General features: G+C 39.7%; 4 protein-coding genes across 11 annotated transcripts; 1 reads left to right on the top strand and 3 right to left on the bottom strand.

Annotated features, from left to right (window-relative positions):
* Positions 1–6,834: 6,834 nt before the first annotated feature.
* On the top strand, positions 6,835–9,668 carry LOC104453149 (putative ribosome biogenesis protein slx9-like). Its single transcript, XM_010067672.3, has 5 exons — positions 6,835–7,120; positions 7,220–7,278; positions 7,634–7,683; positions 8,949–9,091; positions 9,197–9,668. The coding sequence occupies exons 1-5, from the start codon at positions 7,101–7,103 to the stop codon at positions 9,396–9,398; spliced, it is 474 nt and encodes a 157-aa protein (XP_010065974.2). The 5' UTR covers positions 6,835–7,100; the 3' UTR covers positions 9,399–9,668.
* Positions 9,669–9,786: 118 nt separating this feature from the next.
* On the bottom strand, positions 9,787–12,669 carry LOC104414617 (ADP-ribosylation factor 2-B). 3 transcript variants are annotated; one of them, XM_010025769.3, is made up of 5 exons: positions 11,938–12,669; positions 11,611–11,681; positions 10,820–10,939; positions 10,337–10,455; positions 9,787–10,235 (listed from the first exon to the last, which is right to left on the bottom strand). In XM_010025769.3, exons 1-5 carry the CDS (start codon positions 12,083–12,085, stop codon positions 10,145–10,147), a joined length of 549 nt encoding a protein of 182 aa, XP_010024071.1. In that variant the 5' UTR covers positions 12,086–12,669; the 3' UTR covers positions 9,787–10,144. The 3 variants fall into 3 exon arrangements, with proteins under 3 accessions (XP_010024071.1, XP_039173090.1, XP_039173089.1); XM_039317156.1 differs by having other exon boundaries at positions 9,787–10,201; XM_039317155.1 differs by having other exon boundaries at positions 10,337–10,452.
* A 166-nt stretch (positions 12,670–12,835) lies between these two features.
* Positions 12,836–15,023, bottom strand: LOC104414618 (stress enhanced protein 1, chloroplastic). Of its 2 annotated transcripts, none has more exons than XM_010025770.3 (4): positions 14,885–15,022; positions 14,667–14,771; positions 13,923–14,101; positions 12,836–13,089 (listed from the first exon to the last, which is right to left on the bottom strand). In XM_010025770.3, the coding sequence occupies exons 1-4, from the start codon at positions 14,928–14,930 to the stop codon at positions 12,985–12,987; spliced, it is 435 nt and encodes a 144-aa protein (XP_010024072.2). In that variant the 5' UTR covers positions 14,931–15,022; the 3' UTR covers positions 12,836–12,984. The 2 variants fall into 2 exon arrangements, with proteins under 2 accessions (XP_010024072.2, XP_010024073.2); XM_010025771.3 differs by having other exon boundaries at positions 12,840–13,089; positions 13,923–14,098; positions 14,885–15,023.
* Positions 15,024–20,980: 5,957 nt separating this feature from the next.
* On the bottom strand, positions 20,981–23,826 carry LOC104414616 (ribosomal RNA small subunit methyltransferase). Of its 5 annotated transcripts, XR_005552653.1 has the most exons (5): positions 23,324–23,826; positions 22,015–22,777; positions 21,431–21,592; positions 21,129–21,235; positions 20,981–21,067 (listed from the first exon to the last, which is right to left on the bottom strand). XR_005552653.1 is itself a non-coding variant. In XM_039316324.1 (3 exons), the coding sequence occupies exons 1-2, from the start codon at positions 23,648–23,650 to the stop codon at positions 22,034–22,036; spliced, it is 1,071 nt and encodes a 356-aa protein (XP_039172258.1). In that variant the 5' UTR covers positions 23,651–23,826; the 3' UTR covers positions 21,005–21,235; positions 22,015–22,033. The 5 variants fall into 5 exon arrangements, 2 of the variants coding, with proteins under 2 accessions (XP_039172258.1, XP_039172257.1); XR_005552652.1 differs by having other exon boundaries at positions 21,002–21,235; XR_005552654.1 differs by lacking the exon at positions 21,431–21,592 and having other exon boundaries at positions 21,051–21,067.
* Positions 23,827–25,492: the final 1,666 nt, after the last annotated feature.

The following is a 25,492-nucleotide window of genomic DNA, read 5'->3' as shown; positions in this document are numbered from 1 at the left end:
TTGATCATGGCCATAGGTGAATATGTCATGACTTGGAGTATTGGACTCAGTCGATACTTTTGTGCTTGCAAATGGTTCATCGATAGAAGGGGGGTTTCATTGTCATATCTATGGTCATATTTTCTTTGGGGAACCTCAATTATTTTATCATTTGGGGTTAGTTTAGATGATTATGTATTTCAAATGGGTTGTCACATGTTTAGATATTGAAAGCCAGAACTTATTCTTTTCTTTAGAGTTTCTGATCAAGAAGTTGTTGTGTGAAATTCTTTTTTACAATGTGTAGTGTGTGATAACTTTTTATTATGCCTTATAGTTAGTAGAGCTATTATTGTCTTACTAGGTATTTCATTAGTGTGATGAGTCAGACATTGAACTTCAAATGTCCACATTTTTGCTCTATCTCTATTTTATAGGATTGGGTTTGTTGGGGTTCTCTTTCTTTTATCAAAGGTTCTACAAATTGCTCGACGATGGTTCATTAGACTTGTGCGATAATGAAATAAATATATTCGATGATAAGAGATTAGGACAAGGGAGACGAGGAAAGATTTTAAGGAAGCAATAATAGAGGAGCTAGATGATGGTCGAGACTTAACTGAAGGTTCCATTGATATAACAATGGAGGAGGAGGTTGGTGTTGTTCCACGCGATGGTGGGGATGATGATGAAGATGCAATATTTGTTGTTGAACCTTTAAGTGGTCCCGATATTGATTATTTTGAAGAAATTAGTGACAGTTGGACAAATAATTAATAGGTAATGACCCCATGTGTGACCACAACAAGAATATTTAATCTAGCCGTGATATTTGAGTCTCATGAACTGTTCAAGATTACTATGCAAAAATATGCAATAACTAATGGATTTGATTTTTTTTGCCAATGAGTCAAAAGAAAAGAATGGAAGTAAAGTGTGTGAGTGGTTGTGATTGGAGGTTGTATGGTAGTTGGGTTCGAGATGAGAAAACTTTGTAATAAAGAGAGTTGGAAATCCACATAGTTGCAATAGAAGCCTTACAAATAGGCAAGCCACTTTTACATGGTTTGCTCGTGAGTACATGCATAAGATTAGAGCAAGACTCAATTATTGAACTATTGAAATGCAGACAAATGCAAGAGAAAGGTTTGTCCTGATCCTTAAAAAAAAAATGCCATAAAGCCATATGCATATCCCTAAGTCGTATAAGGGGACCTATAGGGAAGCAATATAATATGGTAAGATCTTATTTGGATGAGCTCAAGAGAGTTAGCAAGAATAAAACATTCGTGATAGAGGTCAACATGGCAACCAAAGTATCTGAGAGGTTTTATGTGGGCTTTGATGAGTTGACAAGGAGGTTTTTAGTAGGATGTTGGACTTAGATGGGTGTTTCCCAAAGACTGGATTGAAAGGTATGTTGTTATGTGCTATTGGAGGAGATGAAAACAATAAAATGTTTCCGATAGCTTGGGTAGTTTTGGAAGTTGAGTTCGAGGCATCATGGACTTGGATTCTTACTTGGTTATTTATTGGCTTGAATGTGGGCATAGGCGCAGGTTGAACTTTTATTAATGATCAACAAAAATTCTCACATTTTCTTTATTGCTATTACACTGCATTAGTACCATAATTATTGTGTCGTATTTGTTTTTTATTGGTTGATTTTGGTTGTCGAGATTAATGAATGCAATTTCATGGCTATCTCCATAAGCAGAACATCGAAATTATGCAATATGTTAAGTGGAAAAAAACTACATAAAAGAGATGCTTTGAAGAATCTCTTTTGGAGGGCTGTGAGGTGTACTTTTAAAACTGATTTTGACTTGGTATTGGCATATTTGAAGATGGAGTGCCTTAAAGGTTATGAAGATTTCATAAGACAATGCCCTAAGTACTTTTGCAGGACATTCATTGAGACATGTATTAAGTGTGATGCGGTTGAAAATAATTTAAGTGAGACTTTTGATGGATACATTTGCATACCAAAAGAAAAACCCATTCTTGAGATGCTTGAAGAAATACAGGTTATGTTGATGGAGAGGGCGACTAAAAGTAGCCAGTTAATAGTTGATCAAATAGATGCAATTGGGGAGAAAACTAAGCTAGAGTTTAGGTATTGTTTTGCTAGAACATCTTTAGGGAATAAATTTAAGGTTAAAGGGGCTGACAATAGATTTGTGGTTGACTTAGCTAGGAAGACTTATCCTTGTAGGGAATGGAATATCTCTAGAATAACATGTAGACATACCATATGTTGCATTGCTTTTATGAAGTTAGTGATCAATGATTATGTTGATGATTGCTTTAAGAAAGATGCTTATGAAAAATGTTATCAATCTCCCTTCTCGGTCATGAATGGAGAAAAAATGTGGCCAAAGTTAGTGGTGAACCAATTAAACCCCCGTTGTACAAAAGGAAAAGGGATAGAGAGAAGAAAAATAGAATCAATCATAAGGATGAGTGATGTAGTGATAGTAAGAAGTTGATGAAAGTTGGAGTTCAAATGTAATATTGAAATTGCCTTTAATATAGGCATATTAAAAAGATATGCAAGAATCCTATGACATCTAGGGCACCCAAAGTATGTTTTATTGGACAATTTTGTAATTGTTGATAAGATTTTATTTGGGTTATTATGAATGATAACATTATTATTTCTTGTGTTTTTTCACATGTAGGCAAAAAGAAAAAGACCAAAGAAAGTTGATGGAGCTAGCGGTGTGCAAACTAATTCACAAGCCAATAGTCCATTTAATAGGGACTTTATTATCATCAGGAAAGAGAGAGCATAGGCTAGTGCTTTATCAGGCATAATTTTATTTTCATACCACATGTATCTTATAATTAATGTTTCGTACTCATTTGTTTTCTTTAGGCACGATTAGGATATGAACTTTTCATATATGAAACTAGTAGGAATTATTATCTAAGGGTAATCCCTATCTAGTATTTTATATGTGTGTTAAAAAGAAAAACAAGTTCATATATATTTATTTATTTATTTTTGTAGATGCCTAGTAGTGATAAAGTTATTGACATTTGAGGTCCATCCATTTCCAAGAGACGGACAAGAGCAAGGAATGTTGTTGAAGCTTCACTAGGCCAATCTTTCACTAATATCTCGAAATCTCCATGCACTCAAGAATTATGAGTTGGTGGTTAATAATGCAATGGTGGACCTTAAAATGTTTGTGCAATACCTGCTACTTGATGTTGAGTTGTAGACTAAAAAGTGATAGTTTGATGTTGTCTATAAGTAGATTTAACTATGCATTATTTGTTTGGAGATTTGGTAATGTCCTTTTGTATTTGTGATGTTTTTGCTATGCACTATGTGTTCATCTGGTTCTAAAAGCCCACTAGAAACTAAGCTTGGAATGTTTGGATTTCACAAACTTAGATTTTATAGTTTTTTTTTTTTTTTTACATTTTCATCTCAATTATGGAGGTAGCATAGGTAGAAGGAGTTTAATTTGAGGAACTTGTAGAAGAATTTAACATGATACTTTGGGATATATATTCCGTACACAAGTAGATTCCATAAAAAGATGGTGCCATTAAAGAGGAACTTCCTCTCACAAAACAACATCATTTGCTTTCATCCAAATATGCATAATCCTTATCATTCTACACCATAAACAAAATGGGATAGCGTTTGCCTTCCTAATCTTGACCCCGAAGAGAGAGAGAGAGAGATGGGTCATATGAAGTGTTGTGGTGGTGGATGTAGCTCAAATTTGGGAGCTGAGCTTTATAGGACCCTCTGCCTACTATTACCCTCTGTCCTTATATAATAATAATGCCAGCTTTTGTCTTGGTCATTTGATATTTCTAAGCAAAGGGTGTTATGTAACGCTAAAACAATTGATTTTCCTATGAATTTGCTACATCCCAACAAGACTCTATGAAACAAGATTTTGATGCAAATGTAAAATTTGGCTCGCCTGGGATGGGTCCTCCGCAAATTGTTTCTTTAGATTAGTCCATTTATGAGAATCAAGAATATCAAGTATCTAAAATGGTTCTATTCATGCATTTGTAAGTTTGACCTTAATTTTGGTTAATAGGGTTCTTTCATGTATGCCTGCAAGTCAAATATCTTAGCCATGTACTGCAAAAACTATTGTAGATGGTACCACATTTGAGGGGAAAAAAAAGACTCAAACTCTTGCCATGACTCTATCGACTTCAAGTTCTGAACTCAACGAAACCCAAGCAATTTTTTTATCTCCATTTTACCATTTCTTTCGGTCCAAAACACAAGCCCAAACATACCTATTTGCTCCTAACTTAATAACATAATCCAATGGCCAAAATATCGAAGCAACAATGGAAAAAGAGAACCAGCCATGAGATTTAGAGTCCTTTATACAAGAACAAAACATAAACAAAAACAACATTGCAGCTCTTGTAGAAATGATGTGATCCATTTAACTGAATTTGTTCAAGCTGTAACATACCTCAGCTCAGCCCGATAAATGAAAATTATTCCCCAATGTAAATTGAATCACCCTAGAATATTATCTAAATTGCCATGAATATAACCTAAATTATAGAATTTATACACATTCTAACTTATTGAGGTGGCTGCTTTGTTACACTAAATGAGTCACTATTTCAATCTAAGCACTTCTAAATCTTCTACTCTGACAATTGGCTTGATGCCAGTAATATGAGGCCTTCGTCTAGTGTTAGCAATAGCTCTTCCCAATCAGCAATTCAATAAATGTCATTGTGTTCACTTTAGTTCATTGTTAGCAAGTGGAGATACTAGTTCTTCTTGACATAAACATTATCAAATGGAAACTCTAGCAGGTGAGTTAATCTAACATATCCTTCTATTCTGTACTCAAAGTCTATTTGAAGATGAATGAAGTAATTCGATAACAAACATGCTTCACATCTCTGTTTAACTACAAGATGCACACGCTTTCAATATCTCGCTTTGAGGCAATGTGGTATTCTACTCCCCACCCAGCTTCGACATGGCAAACGACTTGCCACTTGTTAATTGATCTAATTGCCTTGGCCATGGTGCCTCATCCACTGGAATTGAAGCTATTGAATTATTTTTCCCATGAGAATCATCTCTAAATTTCACTTCATTAAAGAGCAGACTTAAATTTAACACTTCCTTTAAATACTCAGATGCAACATTGTTTTGCACTTCACAGATTTGGACCTCTTCGTAGTCGGCCCATAAGGGCAGATGGGAGGAGAGCGTTTACAACAACACCTAAATCCCATAAGTTTATGCATCTTCACAGCATCAAGTCCAAAAGCATCTCTATGGTACCATTCTATATCACAAGAGTAGATATCAAAGTTACATTATGAAATAGACAGAGCATAGGTTTTTATGGCATTCAAAAACAATTAGACTCAATGCACATTAACTTCACAACTTTCACAAGCAAAATAATTTGACAAAGACTCACGAGCGACTTCCCCACAAAGACAACACTTCACATTAGCGCGCTCCAATTTTACATTTCCATTAGGATGGACGAATCTTGTTTTTCCAACATTTATCACCCATTATTCATGCTGAAGACTATTTACTAGATAGACACAAAGGTACTAACAAAGTCCATGACTATAAGTCAAACATATCCACTTATGCCCATGTTCAAATTCATTCGAGACCAAAAGATTCTAAAGATCTAGTAACATCACCAATTCATTAAGCCTAGAAAATTTCAACTAATTTCAATTTCTACGAGATAGATCACTTCCAGAGAAACCATTAAGCACATAGTGACTGTAATTTAATATGTCCAATAGCAAAGAGTTCAATGCCATCAACGCTTTGTCTACTTCAACCCTTAAGCAAGCACAAATCCTTCGAGCCCAAAATTTTCGATGGAAGCAATGTCTCCAAGCAATTGGACATGAGTATGCGGAAGAGTGAGCATCTTCATGTGAGAGAATGAGTGAGCAAGGTAGTGCGCAATATCTTCCAATGGATTGAAGACTCTCGCATGCAAATTCACTGAAGAAAGGAAACCCCATACCGAACTCCCCCAATCTCATAAGTCGTGCGTTAGAGAGAAGAAGAGAAACCTCAATGTAGTTTTGCTTTTATATCCATGTTAGCTTGCTGTGCTGATATTATTGTTGATATGAAAATGCCACGTCAGATAACTAATGGTGATTGTGGGAATAGAGTTAATAAGGGCCAAATTTGGGACACGAGTGAAAGTTGGTACTTTTTTGTAAACAACATAAAGTTTGGGCCAATTAAGACAATACCTCAAGTTTGTGTTTTTTTGTGAAATTGCCTTAGTCAAAAAATTAATTTGAGATAAAATTTATCACAAATTGGTCAATTTGAAATTTTTTATGGTTTGTGTATATATAACTTCAGATGGACCTGAGCAAGTCCTTAAACTGCTTCATCTTTAATTGGGTATCCCAAGGTGCCCAGTTAGCCCCAATAAAGGGTTTAACTGGGATTACGGGATAATGTCCCCATTGGGCTTCCCCGTCAACCCCTCCAAAGGGAGAGGAGCCCACCTCGGATAACGTTCCCATTGGGCTTCCCCGCCAACCCCTCCAAAGGGAGGGGAGCCCACATCGAATCTCTGTGAAGCCCTCCTCCTAACATACTAAATCGGGTTGAGAAATGAAGAGGCCGAAGCCCCCACATGAGTGGGCTGCCCGGAGTGGCTGGCGACATAAAGTTTGGGCCAATTTAGACAATACCTTAAGTTTGTGCTTTTTTGTGAAATTGCCTTAGTCAAAAAATTAATTGGAGATAAAATTTATCACAAATTGGTCAATTTGAAATTTTTTATGGTTTGTGTATATATAACTTCAGCTGCCAAGAAATCAGAGCTTCCATACCACGACGTCGTCCTCTGCTTCCGCCTCCGCCATCCCTAGTTCTTCTTCAACCTCCAGCTCGCAACTTCGCACCGCCGCGACGGGCGGCGCTTCCAAGAAAACCCCAAAACTTCGCCGGCGGCTTCTCTTCCAAAAGGTGCGGCACTGACCTCAGGGCCGCTCCGAAATCCCTAGCTTTCAGTTCCTGGGTCTGCAAATTGAACGCCGCGTTCTGCATTCTGGGTATCGAAGGCGTTCGTCGCGCTCGTGAAAAGCTCGGGGGGTTCGCGATCATGGGCAAGCCCGGCTCTCGGTGGGTTCCCCGGTTTTGCCGATGCTCTGTGCGTTCCGATACATCGTTCGTGCGTTAACGGGTGCGGTTTTTGTTTTTGCGTTTGAGCATCGATTGCAGGTCGGATTTAGCGTCGAAAGCCGACCGCAAGTTCGAGAAGAAGGTCCAGTTTTACGCCAGTAATGTTCTTCCGCCCGTTCTTCTATCTGATTTGATGAGAAATTTGTGATTTTTCCTATCTTTCAGTGGGGGATTCATGAGAATTGCGTTGGTCGTGGGGATAGTTTAGCTGTCGGATTAGCGTGAAGTTTCGTTTTTGCGATGGAATATGCAATGTGCTTTCTTTCCTTTTTTTTTATTGGGAATGTGTGAGTATTCATGAGAATTGCGTTGATCAATGGGATAATTTAGCTGTCGGGTTAGGGTGAAGTTTCGTTTTTGCGATAAAATATGCAATGTGCTTTCTTTCTTTTTGTTATAATGGGAGTGTGTGATTCTATGTGAAGCGAATGCCTTTCTTTTGCTTTGATGCAGAGGTTAGAGATAACGCCGTGTCCTTGAGTGCTAAAAGTGCTATTGGCAAGGTGAGTTTCTGTCAACTCATGCTGACAATTTGTTTCTAACATGTTCTTGATGCGACCCCCTATTGTTATCCTCTTCTCGACCCTGCCTCTGTCGGGGAATCTGGTTGCTTATATATATATATATACGTGCTCCTTGTATTGTTGTTTATGGGCGTTCTCGGGTAAGCGTGCAATGTAGGCATTCCGTGTCATTAGCACAGAGGGATATGTTCAGTTGAAGAATTTCGAGTTCTTCACTGTAATTCACTCTTCTTCGCAATTCAGTCTATGAACATAGAAATAGCCCTTTGCTGTCCTCCAGTCTCTTACCAAGAGATTGATTGCCTGCTTTTGGAAGAAAATAAAATTAAGGGAACCAGCCGCTCTTTCTGTTTTTGCTGTGGCTGTAAATTGAAACGGAAACACAAATGTTCGCTGCACGACCAAACAAGATTCCTACTAACAAGACTGAACGATTCATGTGTTTTGGTTAGAAGAATTGAGGGTCAGTGGGCTGGCTGCTCTGTTTACTTTTCCTTTGAGTAAAGGATGAAAGGGCAACATCTGCACAAAAAAGAGATGGTAGTCCCGTCACTGTTTTTAACATGAGTTCCACTGCTTGACAAGTCATGTCTGCTTAATCATGTAAATTCAATATGTATGCTACGGTTGCCTTTATCACTTTTCAGAACTATAAGCTATGTCAGTTCTGTCTTTTCTTCATTAAGTTGCGGCTAGTTCACTTGATTCAGAAACTGTAGCTTGTTTATGTTGTGGTGTCTTCTCCTTTATAAGTGTAGAACCTTGTTATGTGTAAAGCAAAGAATGATTTGATTATCTTAGACGGTGAGGTTGAGTGACAAGCAGATCCAATTGCTAGAATAATTGAAGAAACATGGAGCATTACAACAGAATTTGTTATGTTATGTGAAGCCGCTAACAGGATATATTTTGCTGAAATCCTTCTGATGCTGTTGCCAATGATAGGTTTCTCACATTGATCTTAACCCAATCAAGGTCCTTGTTTTTAGTTATTTTGTCTAATCCTACCCATCCTGTACAGTTTTTGCACTCACTAGAAGATATGAGCTTTGATGCTAATTAACACGTATCTCCTGACGAAAACCCAACAATGACTTGCTGTTGGTTGAATTGTGTTAGCTTGATTGATTAATATTTGCTCCTAAGTGCATACATAACGTCTTTGGTAAAAGGCTCTCTGCAAGCCGAATACATCACTTAATAATCAAGTGACACATGCTGAGAGATTTGTACTGTTATGACAGAAGAAGAAATTGAGAAGTCGGCAGAAAAAGTTGAAAGCTTATGACCTCTCTGCTCTCTCCGAGTTCCTTCCTGAGGCAGAGACCAAGCAATTACGTCCACCCACTGAGTTCAAGTTGAGTTGCAGATCTAGGGGGAAGTTAATGTAAGTGTTACCAACTGCTCCTTCAAACTACCTAAATTATCATATTCCGGGATTACTCCTTTTTACAAGTCTAAATAGCGGCCGTTTCAATTTCCTCTTTTTCAGATTGAAGGAAGGGAAGCAGTTGAGTACAGTCCTTAGCCATCCGGCTTTCCATTCAAATCCGCTGGCTGCCATTCAACAGCACTTAGAGAGCACACAACCTGTCATGGATGAGAAACCCAAGAAGAAGAGCAAAACTGGAGGAAAGAAGAGGAAAAGCAAGAAAGTAAAGGCCGCTTCTGCCAGTCAGTCAATGGAGATTTAAATCCACGTCTCATTGCCAGAGAAGATTTTTTTTTTTTTGCCTCCAATGATGAAAGTAAAATGATGAGCGCGTGGGATGGTTGAATTTTTCTATTGTCCGTTTGCCCTTTTCCTTCTTTCAAAGATGATTACCGAAATGAGCGGGCACGCATGCTTCCACCGGCATGCCAGTCTTTGTTGTATGGAAGCGCTGTACAGAAATTGACCATAGTCTTGACTTTGTGGTATGATTTCTTGTTCTGAATGTTTTAAAGTGCCTGTCCCATTCTAACTAAGATAATTTCAACTCATATTCTTCATAAAGAAATCTCTGGTTGTCTGAAGGGGAAAAAAAATGCATTTTGTGCGATGTGTTGTTAGGGAATCAATGATGGATTGGCAAAATCTGCTAAGCTGACGAGGTTTGGCCAATAAGGCCAATAATAAATGAACCTACACTAATTATTTGGGCGTTCATTGAATTGGTGAAACTTTCGGTATTCATTTGCCGCCGTATGCAAGACCAAACTGAGAATACAATTCACAACTATCACTGTGGCCAATCACGATGACCCTGGCCGAAAAAAGAATTGATTCTGCGTCTCTTTAACCTACACTTTTAGGTGTGATGATATCTTGGAAGTCCGGTTTGCTAAAACATGGCTTGCATATGACTCTGGGAAGATGAAGCATAGATGCCATTCGTCACTCTGATCAGTGTATGTTTGTAAAATTTTCTGCTGCTGAAGGATTAAGCAAGAGACCCTTCTACATGGCCTTGCCAAGGACATCGTTTTTCAGCCAAACGAGGCCTTCATAGAGTCCCTGTCCAGAAATTGCAGAAGTGCTTTGAATATACCTGAACGAAATATTTATCTTAGGCAACAGCAGTTGAGATGAAACCGATCTGTAATTTGTAGAAAGCCTTTTCCTTCAGTCAATGATAAAACTAAAGCTTACCAGTGACGCTGACCAAGTGAATGTAGGCCGAGTTTGTCAGCGACTTCGGAGGCGTTCATAGCACCCTCCAGGTCTTGCTTGTTGGCTAATACAAGAATAGCTGCCTTATCTAATTCCTTCTGCCAAAGAAAATGATATTGATGTGACATACACTTAATTTTAATGTAATCACCAAGGCTTGAAAACCTTGCAAATGCTGATTATAATCGTGCACCCTCTGAAGAACTTGAACTCAGAGACAGATGCAGCTACTATTTTGTTATTTTTTTTCTCTTCTGCATAATACTACATGCTTTTTGAACTTTGGCCTCTTAGCTCATTGAAAACCACCAGGCTAATGCTTCATTCCAAGTCGAATTGAGGGCATTCCGCTTTCAAAGTGTGAAGACTGGCAGCATCAATGAAATGCAGAGGAGGATCTAATCTAACAGAACCGTTGTGATCGTCCTTGGAACAATGCATGGACATGACCTGCTGACTAACCTCACTTAAGATCCGATGCAACTCGTTGCGAGCTTCGCCGATCCTCGCTGCGTCGGTGCTGTCCACCACAAAGATGAGTCCTTGTGCGTTCTGCATGTAGTGTCTCCACAGAGGCCGGATCTGGTAGCAGGAGTCTCCATATCAACTAAAGCATTTAACAAAGTCTGAAAAGACGGTATGATACTCAACATCTCTCAGTCAAAGGACATGGTGGCCATGAAAGGGCTCCCTAGTGCTCTACGTGAGTATGGCATAAAACTTCACTTCCATGGAAAAACGTTTGATGACTCCTCGACCAGATTTTCATCTACCAACCTCTTAAAACTAGTCACTTGACACGTTGAGAATCGGACTGTTTCGAAATTAGGTGTGTTTAGGTGGACTTGAAATCAAATGCATCACGCACATGGACACCATCACTTCAGTGGCGTCCAAATGGGTCCTACTTGATTACTAGATGTCGGGTCCCCGGTGCGCATACTCAATGTGGAGCTCACGTGGTATGGGAATTTTAAAGCGATGGTGAAGGTGGTGGCATCGCGGATGGCATCTTGCGAGCACTAGGTTCTTAGGAATCTGCTTTTCCCAGGTGAGACATGCTCTAAAGCCTCTAATCACACAGCAGGAATGTAATTTTCTGCAGCTTTGGAATCTATCAAACGCGACAAGGTGAGGTGCTTAGTACTCTTTTTTCCCAGGTGAGATGCTCAACAGGATTGAAATCTTATACAGCTTCAGAATCTATATCAAACGCGGAAAGGCTGAACATTTAAAGACAGAAGTCGTATTACCTTGTCCTGTCCTCCAACATCCCAAACATTAAAAGTGATATCGCTGTACTCTACTGTCTCTACGTTGAAACCTGCCCAGTAGAGAATTATAACACAAGATGACTAACCCGTACTCGTTATGAAAGATATAAAGTTTTTCCTTTTCATAATTTACAATCGTCTTCTTATATCCCATCTACTGCTCTGGATTTCAATGTTTCATTATGTAAATTTCAGAGCTTAGCACAAAACAGTGTGCTCAAAGATGTATGGTAGAGCTAGATTAGATACGCTGGAAAAAGACTTCCATCGAGAAAAAAGGAAGACATAAGCGAACGGTGTGTGTACCGATGGTTGGCGTCGTCGCGACGACGTCGCCTAACTTCAGCTTGTATAGGATGGTCGTCTTGCCCGAAGCATCAAGACCCACCATTACTATCCTCAGCGCACTCTTCTTCATAAACCTCTTTGCAAGTTTAGCTATCGCAACCCCCATGCCCGGAGCTTGCGCAGATGGGGAGCAAGAACAGAGAAAGATGGATTAAGATGGTTCTGGGAACAGATTAGACTCGAGAATGAGATGGGAAACAACTGGAAATGAATGCGAATGGCCGCTTTTAAGGGAAGTCTGTGATTGAGGAAAGATCAGACCTTTTGCAAGGAAGATCTCTTACTCACAAAGTAAGCACCTTGGGAGATGCAATTGCAAGAAGAGGGAAATGGAATCAATTCTTGTATAAAGATGAGGAAAAGGCGATCACCCTTATCGATGCAGGGGGACAAGTGCCCACATCTAAAGGCACACCATCATTGACATAACCAAAACACCCTCTAAAGTATCCAGGCAAATCTTTAGACTTTCTAAAGGCCAAAAAATAATGTACCTAAATGCCCATTTCACCGAAAGTTTTCCCGCTTTCCTTTACAGTGTGATAACTCCTCTATACCAGACATAAAGGGAGGGACAAGGAAAGGCTCCATGATGCCAGAAACAGATAGGCTAACTCTTGAAGGGGAAAACGTGATTTTCTATATGACAGTGATTATTGGAGTTACTCCTCCTTTTACTTCACCCTTCTGATAAAAGAAGAATTTGGATCACAAGAGCCGACTCACCAGCATTCTCAGTGTCAAGAGGAAAGCTAAAGGCACAAAACTAAAATTGCTTTCATAGAGAATGCAATGGCATACCCACCAACGGTGGTAACGAAAGGGAAAAATATGAAGTAAAAGGAAATGTAAGTCAGAAGAAAGAGGGAAGAAAATGCCATTGCTTTTACGCTTACATAGTTGTATGATACGTTTCCCTGACAAAAATTACAAGTAGAGAATGTGTACTGAGTCATCTCCTCACAGTAAGAACCTTTATAGACACAAACATCGCCATGGATCCAATCACTTGCTAGAGGAGGACTGGAAGATAAAGACTGCTGTCAGGACTCCCACTAATGCTGTAACAGCCAAAGCAACTGTCGGCAAAGGGGATGACAGCCCAAAGTTCTGCAAGGATGAAGTCAAAGTTATCTCGTGAGATACTTCTCAATCTGTGAACTTAGCAAGTTATGTAAGCCAGGAGTGCACCTCACAGAAATGAGGAACTCCAACAAAGCTTTACCTAAAATCAAAAGGAAGCTATTTGTGCGCTAAATTATAACTTCTAGAAACATATATAGCTTCATTTGATTAGCTTCTACTCTTTGCTGTGTAAACTGAATTCTTGGAAAGAACTTCCGAGATAAAACAGGAGTTCTCTCATCTGCCAATAGACACATCAAAATTACAGATACTGATTTAACTCCTGAGAATAGCTTATTGGTTTTTGACAGCACGAGTAATTGTTGGCATCAACTGTAAAGAAACATAAAGTCTAAAAGGTTATCAATTTAAAGGCCAAGAAAATATCTACTGAGTATTCATTATATGTACATCACATCAGGCATTTGTAATTGCTGCCAGAGTGGAGCTTCAGCCAGGATATACTTCAAATCTCAGAAAAGACTTCTACAAGTGTCTTGCATACCCCAAAGTTAGGACTAAGGCTCTATTATTGCCATCTCTATTAATATCCACATTCAGATTTTTGAAGTTACTTTAAAGGGAGAGATGTCACCACAGCCATGCCCACTATTTTTTTTTCTTCAACTGGAAAAGAATAAGACCATAAGTCTCAACACAATTACTTATCTTGACAAGCTGCTATATGACTTCGTGGACATGGATCTTAACATATAATGTCTCTGTAATTGATAATTACCCAAAGGCAGAAACCACAAAAGGAAGAGGATGCTATTTGGCAGTTTTAATTTAAAATTCAGACCATATGCCACCTTTACCTCTAAAAGTCCCTTGCCTGTTCCTATTTCAACACTGATTGCTGCGGCAAATCCAACCATTGCAAGACGGCCCAGCCATACATCTAAACTGTTCCCTTCCTTAGTATTCTGCTCACATCTAATGGATACCGCTGCTGCCTTTCTTGCAGATTTTCTAATAGAGGAAAATCTTTTTACTGCTGCATTTGACCAAGAGAAAAAGACAAAAAAAGATGGAGAAGAAGCATCAGCATGCGGTTTAGTGACTAGCCATCAATGTTATGACACAAAAAGCGTTTCTAATTTGAGCAGACTAGGAGAATTCCCAGCATGCAAATATAGAAGGGCATGCACTCAGACATTGGTCGCCATCATGTCGCTAGTGCACACATTATAAAGTTCACTAGCACCAATGAAGAAACTATAATCAACACCGCAAACATTGAACAGCTACAAAGCCAAGGACTCTGTGGTCCTCAACAATTACGGCCCGTCAGGCTAATGGATTTTCACGAAGCGAAATTAAACCCATTTGGATTAACGGGTCAGCTCGGTCGGACCCCAAAACTTCAATCCAATTCAAGTACTTCACGGAGGCTCGTATGAAGAAACCACTCTTCTTCACTCAACTGGGCTACCGATTCAACATCAAAATTCATCATTTCAGCCGTGAATTCCTTTCACCCAATTCAGGCAACAGCACGAGCTGGTCCGTCGACATTAATATGACCCGACACGACACTCGTTCGAATTCGAGACGCTTACCGAGGGGAGAACCGGTAGCGAAGGTGGCGCCGCTCGCGGCGCGACCCGGGAGTCGAACCCGAGGAACAACAACCCTCGTTCCCGGCGAGCCGACCGCGCAGAAATCTGCAGCCAAAAGACAGAGCAGAGGACGAACCGGTGCAGAGCTTCATGAGAGACGGCAATGGAGACAAATTGCAGCGCGCAAAGAGAGAGAGAGAGAGATGAAGAAAGGGTACCGCGGACAGAGACCGAGAGAGAAGCAGAGACCTGAGCTGCGGCCATGTCAGAGAGAGAGAGAATATGGTGAGGCGCCGAGCTGAGCTTCGAGAGTTTATCTGCTTTCTGCAACTGCGAAGCGCATCGGAGCGAAGGAAGAAGACGACGAGGTCCATTCGTTCCCCGAGAGAAGGGGATTGGGACACGTGTCCTCTGCTACGTGACCGGGGGTGATTTTAACTTTTCCTCCGGAAAAGGTCGGCCGGAAAAACCATTATCATGATGGATTATCCCCTGTTATTGAGTTTTCAATGCTAATTGTGATATGAAAAGTGAGGATTAGTTTAAGTTATGGATTAATTATGAATTATATGGTCTGCTTAGCCAATATTTTATAAATTATAAGTTTATTAGAAAATTTAATTTATGTGATGCTATTGCTACTTTTGTTAAATAATAAATGTTAGTTCTAATTAGGGGATCTTTAACTTATTTCTCATGATTGGAGGATAATGTTTTCCAAATTTTTATTAAATACAATTTTTAATACAGATGCAAGTGTACGTGGATGAAAATTATAGCAACTCTCCTTCCATCCCCATATTATTTTGGTTACAATCAAACAAAGGAAATCTCAATTCTATTCCATTCCATCGACTTATCGAACAAAGAAAATGAAATCCTAGTTCCATTATATTCCTTTGCCTTTTCATGTCATTTCTTCATTTCATTTCATTTTATCCTACCAATATAATTTTTTTCAATAGATCTATATGAAATTCTTTACCCGCTAAATATTATTTTATATGATTAGATTTGATTTTGAGGCCTTAATAGAGTGCGCTTTTAGATATTTAGGTTATTGTAGTTTTTCTTTTGATCGCTTGTGCTGCTTTCTCCAAATAATAATAGCCTCTATGAAAAAAGAAAAAAAAATCAAATATTTTCGAAAGAAAAAAATCATCTTTTCAAATCAATGGGGCTCCAATTTGAAAATTCACGAACCTTGTGGCCATGCCGCATGGATCTAATCAAAGGACTTGACCATTAAAATTCAACCTAGATTGGTTAGACTTGCTCGAGCACTGGCTTGATACATTGGCACAAAAATTCACAAACCTTTTGGCCATGCCGCATGGATCTAATCAAAAGACCTGACCATTAAAATTTAACCTAGACTGGTTAGACTTGCTCGGGCACTGGCTTGATACATCGGCAAAATCCATTTGCATCGCTATGTGTATTTATGCCTTATGAAAATGTGTGCACATTGGCTCGAAATATTCTATGTGGAATGTGCATGAGCCGTGCACCATGGCGATTCACATGGGAACTCCAGGCTGAGGCAGTCTCGTATTGCACACCTTCGGACACCGCCTTTTGTTGATCACCCGTTGAGAAGCTATAGAAGAGTAATCACTACAAAAATTCATATTTTTTTGAAGTACACTATAGATAAATATTTTATTAATTTTGTTCCATAACTACTGCTTAACTTCATTACTTTTGTTTCTCCTTTTTTTTTTTTTGGTAAAGTACTTTTGTTTCTCTTTTCTTGATTAATTTTCATAATGTGATATAAATTCCACTTCGTTAATAATTAAAAGATAATTAGATTTACATGCTAAATTTGTGAGTTTGGAACCGATAAAAATGATAGATCTATAGTCATTTTTCAATGAATAGGAAATGAAAAAAAAAAGAAAAAAAAAAAAATCATTTAATTTCGGACAACATGATCCACTTTTCTTTTTTAGATAAGCAAGCTAATTTTGCATAAAGCTCATCCCACTATTAGTTCATAATATGATATAAATCTCATTTCGTTAATAATTAAAATTAAAAAAAATAGATTTACGTGCTAAAATTATGCAATTTGCGTGTTTACGTTAATGTTGGCTTTTAATTATAACAAAAGCTCTATCTATCTTTTCTAATAAATTATTGTCAATGTTATCGCTATCTTCCATCATCTTTTGTCTATAGTGTACTTTGAAAATGTAAGTATTTTTGTATAGATTACTATTACAAAATAGTTCTCTAATGTAATGGAGTATTTTCCCCAACATGTGATACTCAACATCCTGCAACGCCTCATCGACTCCACCAACGTGACTTGCCTAGTTGATTCAAATTTGTATTTAACATGAGTGTAGAATATTGGTCCATCTTAGATGGATCAGTATGCCATCGGCGAAGTCATGCTAGAACAAGCACGCCTGTGACATCTTGGCCTATATGTGTTTTTTTTTTTTTTTTGGTGATCTAGGGAACCCCGCACGGCCGACAGTCGGAGGTAAACCACTGGGGGCGACATGTGCTAGCCACTACACACATGCCATCGGGTAAGTCGCTAAGAGTCTCAAGCTAACCTTCCTGCAACGCAGGTTGCAGGAGCTTTGAACACTAGACCTCCTCGATGGAAGTCTAACGCCTACTTAGCTAAGCCACCGCGGCGGGTGGTGGCCTATATGTGCTTTAGTTACTTGTTTATTGTCAATCCTCTATCCCGATACGTATGATGTTTTGAATCATGGGAAGACTCACCATGGTGGTCATACATGAAGATTCCGTGTTGCTTGGTTATGGTCAATCCTCTATCCCGATGCATATGATGTTGTGAATCATGAGAAGACTCACCATGGTGGTCATACATGAAGTTTGCAAGCCACTAAAGCGCATAAATCTTTGCAAATCAATATTCCATACCGATAAATAAAGATAGATCTATAGTTATTTTTTAATGGATAGGGATTAGAAAAAAGAAAAAAAGAAAAAAAAACATGATTATTTAATTTTGGATAACATGATCCACTTTCTTTAGACGAGCAAGTAAATTTTGAATAAAGCCTATCCCAGTTATTATTTCTCATTATTCTCGTCTTATTAGTAATTTATACAAACGAAGTCTATTTAGAGAAGAGGGGAGAAAAAAAAAGTGCACGAGATTTTTTTTTTTTTTAAAAAATTGAAATTTTTATTATTTTTCTTTCATTTTCATTTTCTTTTTCCTTTTTCTTTTCCCTCCTTCTTCCTCCTCCTTCCTTTGTTTCACGTCAATAAGTTTTTTTTTCTTGATGTTTGGCAGATGCAGGAGCGAAGAGCGATTATATATATATGCATGTATCTATGTATGTATGTATGTATTCCAACGTGCAGGTGGAGAACGTGACAGGGATTCTCAAACCTGTTCTTACTCCTCGGGTTAGGGATGGCGAGGTAGGCCTCTGACTGGATCGATCGCCATTGCACCTTCCTCATGTTCGGCTTTGTCACCATTTTTTTTTTTTTTTTTTTTTCGATTTCTTATTTGTCTTTTTCATGTTGAACGTTGGTTCTTCTTGTTATAAGAAAAATTAGAAATAGAATGGCGATTGTTCTTTTATACGTCATGGTAGATATAGAGGGACTTATTTTTCTCATTTAGATAATGTGTCGGTAAATAATTTCATAAGAGTAGTGCTTACTTTGCTTAGGTCAATCAATTCAAGATAAGTTATATCAAAAGGAAGTGCTTCTTCCAAATAGCATTGCCATGGCAATGGCAAGCATTACATAGGCTCGATGATTGCGATTCATTCACTGTCCTTGAATTTGTTGAAGACGTTGTGTGACCAGCCAATACGGGATCAAAAATGTAATTGATTAGAAACAAGGATGGCGGCACGCATGGTTAATGTTCTTGATTTTCTTTTTACTTGTTTTTTATAAAATATGACCAAACAATAGTAAGGGTTTTACTAGTATATATTAAAATATATGTCATGGTGATGAATGTATAAAATTTAAAAATATTTTTCTCTAACTACACTACAATTAAAAGATTATGTAACATACTAGAAATGTCGACAATCATTTATTAAAGAAATAGATAAGGCTTTCGTTATAATTTAAAAGCTGACATCAACGTGAACACGTAAATTGCACGATTTTAGCATGCAAATCTAATTAATTTTTATTTAATTATTAACATAATGAGGTTTATATCACGCTATGAAGTTCAATCTTGGCTTTAGTCTCTCTCTTCTTCTTCTTTTTTATAGTTTTTTTATATTACTATTAAAAACTGATATAATTCAAGAATGGAGACGTGTACTGGAACCTCAAATGTGAATGTCGGGAAAAGTGCCAAAAAGTCCTAAACCTTTTGCCTTTGTGCCAATTTAGTCCTAAACCTTTTTTGGTGCCGATTTAGTCCTAAACCTTTTTAAGTTGTGCCAATTCAGTCCTTTCCGGCCAATTTTAGTCGGATTTTGACTGATTTGGCCGGGGCCGACGCGGCATGATCGGCGCTAACGTGGACAACTTTTAATAATATTTTAATATTTTTAAATACTTTTAATATTTTTTTATTTTTTTATTTTTATTTTTATTTTCCTCCAGCCGGTCGCCAAGGTCCTAGCGACCGGCCGAAGTGACCGCCGACGAGGCGAGGGCCGACCTCGCCGGATCCGCGAGGTCGAGCCTCGCCGGCCATGGGCGAGGGCCGGCGAGGTCGAGCCTCGCCCATGGCCTAATCTCGGCGAGGTCGGGCGAGGGGCCGGCGAGGCTCGACCTCGCCCGGATCCGGCGGAGGCGAGCCTCGCCCATCGCCCATGGCCGGATCCGGCGAGGCGGCCATGGGCGAGGCTCGCCCGCCGGCCCTCGCCCATGGCCGGCGAGGCTCGACCTCACCGATCCGGCAAGGTCGGCCTCGCCCTCGCCGGGCGATCGCCTCGGCCGGTCGCCGGACCCCGGCGACCGGGGAGGAAAGACAAAAATAAAAATATTTAAAAATATTAAAATATTATTAAAATTTGTCCACGTCACCCGGCCGGCGTCTAGTCAGCAAAATCAGGTCAAAATTGCCGAAAGGACTGAATTGGTACAACTTAAAAAGGTTTAGGACTGAATTGGCACTGAAAAAAGGTTTAGGATTAAATTGGCACAAAGATAAAAGGTTTATGACTTTTTTGGCACTTTTCCTGTGAATGCCCATAGTTTAAACTCATTTTCCCACCAGTAGACTTTCAAAGTGCTATTTAGAAGGCTAAATTGAAAATAGATGAGGGAAAGCCCCTGAAAAACACAAGAGAAATAGGTAATTCGGGGTCAAGACATAATCTAGAAGTTAATTTTAGATCAAAATCTAGCAAGGCAACCGCTTGTGAAGTGGCTGCATTGCATTAGCGTTTGACTGACTTGTATCGAATCATTAATCAACCAAGCATGGTGAGGAAGTGTTCTTCTAGTGGGAATTGAAAGCGGTGTCTTCAAAGGTTCTTGACGAAGATGAAGGTTGGGCAGCTGAGACTATGCACCGTTCAATTGTGCTCGCATCCAATGCCTACTATTTTCATCTTTTTTCCAGTCCAAATCATGGCTCAAGCCACAGAAAACAGTTTACAGGGTGATCATGTTGTCCTTTCATCTATAGGCAAATCTAAAGAAACTCTAAATAGTAGAAGATTTGAGGAATTTTTTGTTTGCATTTACGGTTCTTAGATTTTAAGAGCACCAATGATAACCATTCTAGCAAGAAATTAATTTCTAGAAAAGAAATAGATTTTTATATTTCTATTTCTAAATTAGTTTCTAAGCAAAAATACCCGTTTGATAATGACATAAAATTTCTACTCTAAAAATATAAATTTGTTTGATAACAACACAAAATTTCTTTCTTTCGAATGATAGCGGACCGGCAATCAACGGCAATAGATAGTAGTGGGGCGGTGGCCATCGAGACGATCCATCGACCCGAGACAAAGAGAAAAGTCTATCTATTTTATTTAGCGATGGTGGCCGGTGACCGACGGTGGCGGCTAGCAACCGCGGCGGCCGGCAACTCGGCGACTAGTGACTTCCGCGCAGATTTGGTGATGGCAACGGCCGACGACCGGTGGACGGTGGTCGCGACAATGGATGGACGACCGGTTCATAGGGACAAACGATGAGAAGAATTTTTATTTCTCACATAAATAGAGAAGTATAAAATTTTTACTTTTGATTTCTATTGCAAATCTATTTTTGGAATAAAAATCTATTTCAAAAATAAATAAATAAATGGAATAATTTTATCAAACGGATTTTTATTCTGAAACAAGTCTGGAATAGAAAAATTGTTTCTGAAATAAAAATAAGAAGTTGTCATGCACCCCTAAGTGTCATGAGATTTTGTCACACAATAAACCGAAAATGTCTCCTCGGGGGTCTGCAATACAAACCTATCGGAGTGTCAGCGCTGGTTCGAGAAGAAAGCCAATTTGGGAGAAGCAAAGGAAAGACCTTTGGTGGAGCATCGGCATGAGCAGGCGACGGAAAGCAAGCGCAGGGAACAAGAGAGAAGGAAGGGCGATCCCGAGTGTGAAATTATGTTAAGCCAAGTCTCGGTGCTGCATTGCGAGAAACAAAGGCAGTAATTGAAGTGGTATCCAGGAATGTGATGGACAAAATAACTGAAAAGTTGGTCAGCCTCAAGACAGTTTGGATGTGCTCTCAGCAACAGCCACCAGCAGCTAGACAAGCCATAGAACCACTGATCAAGCTGAAAATATAGAAAATTTTGCAAGCTGGGGGATCTGAGTTACCCTATATTGCAGGGCCAGAACCAAATTGGATGCATTGTACGACAGTTGAAGATGCAAGGAACCCGTTAAGTGTGTCATGTTAGTTCTGCAGTAACGCTTGTGCAATTGGAGACTAACGCCACTTCCTAACCAGCCTCTGGGCAATTACCGTGAAAGACTGAACTGAAATAAAGTTTCAGACATATCAGTGGCCCTTCAATTATATCCCACCTCACTTAACTCTAAAGTTGATAATAAGAACAGTATAAGGATTCAGAGAGTAAATGTTAAATTCCCAGACAGAATCTTGCTTCTTTTTGTTTTTTACTATCAACAACTCCTATCAGCAGCAGTGCAAAAAAGAAGGGAGAAAAAACATAATAAGCGCATTTTGTGTGATAAAAAGGCATGGGTAGGAAAGAGATAGAGCGATAGGCAGTGTAATCACAGCTAGTGTAATAAGTATTAGCAGGAGCTGCTGAGTTAAGATTCGTATAGTAAAATTGCTTCACGTAGATGATAACTGATAAAATAAGTCAACATGGACTTCTTCCTCACTCTTAGATTTTAAAGCTATGTAACTCAACATCACCAAAACTGCATACCTCAAAATTGCTACACTCATCAAGAGAAATGTATACCAGCCTTGTTAAACAAGGAGAGCAAGTACAAGAACTCCTGCTGTGTGAGCTTGGATGATCTCTTCTCTTCAAAATCACCCTCCTTCAACACATTCAAAACTTTCTCCTTAAATTCCGAAACTTCCCCTGCGTCGCCATCCTCCAACTCCATCTCGTCGTCTCCACCGTCATCAACCTCCATCCCCAAGTCATCCCCATTATCTCCAAAATCTAAACCATCCATTCCAACCTTTGAATCCCCTGATAAATTACTCTGCGATTGATGTAACGCCTGGAGAGTCTTATAATTCTTCTCCATCACAGAAAGCATTGTTTTCTGCCGAAAAATGGAACCAAGTGTTTTGTTCTTCCGATTGAAACATATACGCATCAACCCATCAAACTCCCTCACAAGATTTGCGTCAGGAGCTGGTTTTCTTGGCTCGATCCTAACCACAGACGAGTCCACCTTTGGGGGCGGCCGGAAGTTGTTCCTTCCGACTTTTAGGAGATGAGAGACTCGAGCACGCAGTTGGGTGTTTGCAGAGAGACGACAGTAGAGATTATCACCAGGTTGAGCCACCAGTCTCATTGCAAATTCCCTCTGAAACATAATCACCGCACACCTGAAGGGTGGTTGGTGGTTCAATAACTTGAACGTGAGGGGAGAGGAGATCTGGTAAGGAATGTTGGCCACACATATGTCAAAGTAGGGTAGCTCAGTCTTCAACACATCGCCCTGGATAACCTGTGTACATGGAAATTTCGAGAGAGAAACTTTGATCATCCCCAACAGCCTTTTAAGAGAAAAATTACAATGATCTTTAAAGGAACACAAAGCAATCAAAGAGCAGCCTTCCAATTTCCACTGCCCAATGAAGCAGAACAAGCATGCAATCAAGAGAAGTGATATGCATCCTCAGAAACTGATAAAAACAGGACAGCCTTCACTAAAAAACTACTCTTAGTGTATAGCTTGAACAATCTGTTGTATAAAGCTCTACCTACTACTTTTCGACGTAACAGAGTGAAACTTTTATAAGTTCTTCAGAGCAAAACCAAGATTGAAGCTACAAAATCTCAACTTTTTCTAACCAAACATCGTTGTTTGATGCTATGCACACACAAACTTCTACAGGTCAATTCACAAGCCATCAAAATCCCTTTACCCCGCAAAGTCCGCCTCAAAATCACAAATTCACGCTCAAAGGCCCTTCCTTTCACCGACAAAACCCAAAACCCTGGCCGTGGAAAATCAAGAGAGATGACAAATTCCAATTTAGATTCAAATTACCTTCAAGCGGTGCGAGTAGGGCGTGCCCTGGAACCGGCGCTGGAGCTCGAGGACCATGCGGGGGTCGAGCTCGACGGCGACGACGGACTTGCCGGCGTCGAGGAGCTTCTTGGTGAGGTTACCGGTACCGGGGCCGATCTCGAGGACGACGTCGGTGGTCTTGATGCCGGACTTCTGGACGATGGAGTCGACCAGGAGCGGGTTCTTCAGGATGTGCTGGCCCTTCGACTTGTGGAAGGAGATGCCCCCCTGGTACGGCGCCGCGGCGGAGGAGGCCGCCTTGCCGCCGGCCCTGGGCTTGTCCTTCCTCAGCTTGCCCCCAGCCATGGCCGGAGGAGCGATGTCCTTTCGAGCTAGAGCTTTGACGACGGCGGCGGCGGCGGCGGCGGCGAGAGTTTAGGGTTGGAGACTGCGAGCTGCTCCGCCGCCGTCGCAGGTCCGCCGCTCCGTTTTCTGGTTAGAGAGTGGCGGTCTTTTGTAGGGTTCGGTCCGGCCGGGCACAAGTTCTTGGCTTTTATTGTAATTTCAATACTCCTTTTTTCTTACGAAAAATTTGAATAATGTTGTAAAATATTGCATTACAAATATATAATAAAAAAATAGAGATTAAGTAGAAAATGCAGAAATTAAGTAAAGAAAGTAAGTAAAGATTAAAGATAGTAGAAAAAAGCCAAACGCTAGAAATCGTAGAGAAAATTAAAGGAGAAAATTTTATTTTTATTATATCATAATATATCTACGATAAAAACTAAATTTTATTTATAAAAAATAAAAATATATTTATATTAATATATTAAATAATACATATATTGGATAGGAAGATGAACATTAATTATATAGAAATATGTACTTAAAATGTATGATACAAATGTATATATTATATAATATGAATATAATAAATATTCATTTATATATTTTATAACAGATGATTCATATTTTCATTTTTTAACTGTGGCTCGTAATAGACCATGTAAACATCCGCTTTGTTTTGGCGCCCAGCTTCGTTTGCAAGCTTAGGTGGCAATCCTCAGCGGAGAGTGCACTATTACAGGCCGCGTGTCCTTAGCATGTTCCATTATAGTTGTAGTAGTCATGTCTAAAATCGAAAATCAAATCCGGCGATGGCGGCTAACCACGCCAACCACCGAACGGCCAAATACGGGTCATTCGGTGGTCAAATGCGGCCAGCCTAGGTCGCGCGACCCGGGCGCGTCACCTTGGAGTGCGCGCACGCCCGGCGACGCCGCCTAAGGTCCGCACGACCTAGGCGGTGGTCAATGAGGACGCACGACCCTCAGGCGGCGATGGTGGCTACAGAAGAAGCCTGATGGGCGGGGAAGAAGAAGATGAGCAGGGAAGAGAAGAAGATGAAGAGGGAAGAGATGATGAACAGTGACGCGGTTGCATTTCCAAAATGCTCAATGCCCAAAACACCTCCTCCCCAACATTCGGTTTTCAGCGTTGGGAATGCTCATATTAGGCAAATGAGCTTTCAAAAACATTCACAAATACAAAAATTTCCCCAATGGACTTTGGGGGGCCCAAAACTCCTTGGGAAAAACGAATCAAATGGGACCCTAATGTTAGTCGCATGCCATGTTAGATCCGTGATGACCAAATCTAAACTCATGGCGGACTCACCGGCGGATAATGGTTGCCACGGCAGATCTTGAAAACTAGCTTCATGTCAAAATCACCTGCAACAACACCGCAAAATGTAAAAGGAGCAAGATGAGAACGACCGTCATGTTCTTCTTTCTTGCGGACACGTCTGGTTTAGGGTTTTCTTCTTGTGCTTTTTTGCTGCTTGAATGGCATGATCAGCCGGGGGTATAAATACATGCCTTGGTGTCGGAAGTTTCAAGTTCCTCATTCAGGAAGTTGTGTTTTGGCAAAGTTACAACACTTGACTGAATGGACGAGGAAAGCAATCCTTGCACCATATTAATTTAAGTCTCACATAAGATTTGCATGCATCTCAATCATGTGAGACAGTTGATTCGTCTTAGTCAATAGCTTGTGACAAGAAAAGTACATACATAGTATATATTGATGAAGGGATGGAAGTGTAGGATAGAGTCGATGAGTCAGAGATTTAATTTAATTTTGAATTTGTCAAAGTATTTTTATGGATATTCGAGAATTCTCCACTAAAAAATATTGTTAGGG

Source organism: Eucalyptus grandis, chromosome 7, assembly GCF_016545825.1.
Source record: "Eucalyptus grandis isolate ANBG69807.140 chromosome 7, ASM1654582v1, whole genome shotgun sequence".
Lineage (NCBI taxonomy): Eukaryota > Viridiplantae > Streptophyta > Magnoliopsida > Myrtales > Myrtaceae > Eucalyptus > Eucalyptus grandis.
Note: the sequence above shows the minus strand (reverse complement) of the source record. Positions and strands in the feature narration are given on the sequence as shown.

Coding starts and splice junctions, on each gene's coding strand:
- LOC104414618 (XM_010025770.3), bottom strand. CDS start 14,930: ATGGCCGCAGCTCAGGTCTCTGCTTCTCTCTCGGTCTCTGTCCGCG. Junction 14,772..14,884: donor TCTCTCGGTCTCTGTCCGCG/GTACCCTTTCTT, acceptor TTTTGGCTGCAG/ATTTCTGCGCGGTCGGCTCG. Junction 14,102..14,666: donor CGCTACCGGTTCTCCCCTCG/GTAAGCGTCTCG, acceptor GGTCAAATGCAG/CAGTAAAAAGATTTTCCTCT.
- LOC104414617 (XM_010025769.3), bottom strand. CDS start 12,085: ATGGGGGTTGCGATAGCTAAACTTGCAAAGAGGTTTATGAAGAAGAGT. Junction 11,682..11,937: donor CGCGACGACGCCAACCATCG/GTACACACACCG, acceptor TCTACTGGGCAG/GTTTCAACGTAGAGACAGTA. Junction 10,456..10,819: donor TGCATCGGATCTTAAGTGAG/GTTAGTCAGCAG, acceptor TTTCTTTGGCAG/AAGGAATTAGATAAGGCAGC.
- LOC104414616 (XM_039316324.1), bottom strand. CDS start 23,650: ATGGCTGGGGGCAAGCTGAGGAAGGACAAGCCCAGGGCCGGCGGCAAG. Junction 22,778..23,323: donor CCTACTCGCACCGCTTGAAG/GTAATTTGAATC, acceptor CCATGTACACAG/GTTATCCAGGGCGATGTGTT.
- LOC104453149 (XM_010067672.3), top strand. CDS start 7,101: ATGGGCAAGCCCGGCTCTCG. Junction 7,279..7,633: donor GAAGGTCCAGTTTTACGCCA/GTAATGTTCTTC, acceptor GCTTTGATGCAG/AGGTTAGAGATAACGCCGTG. Junction 9,092..9,196: donor AGATCTAGGGGGAAGTTAAT/GTAAGTGTTACC, acceptor CCTCTTTTTCAG/ATTGAAGGAAGGGAAGCAGT.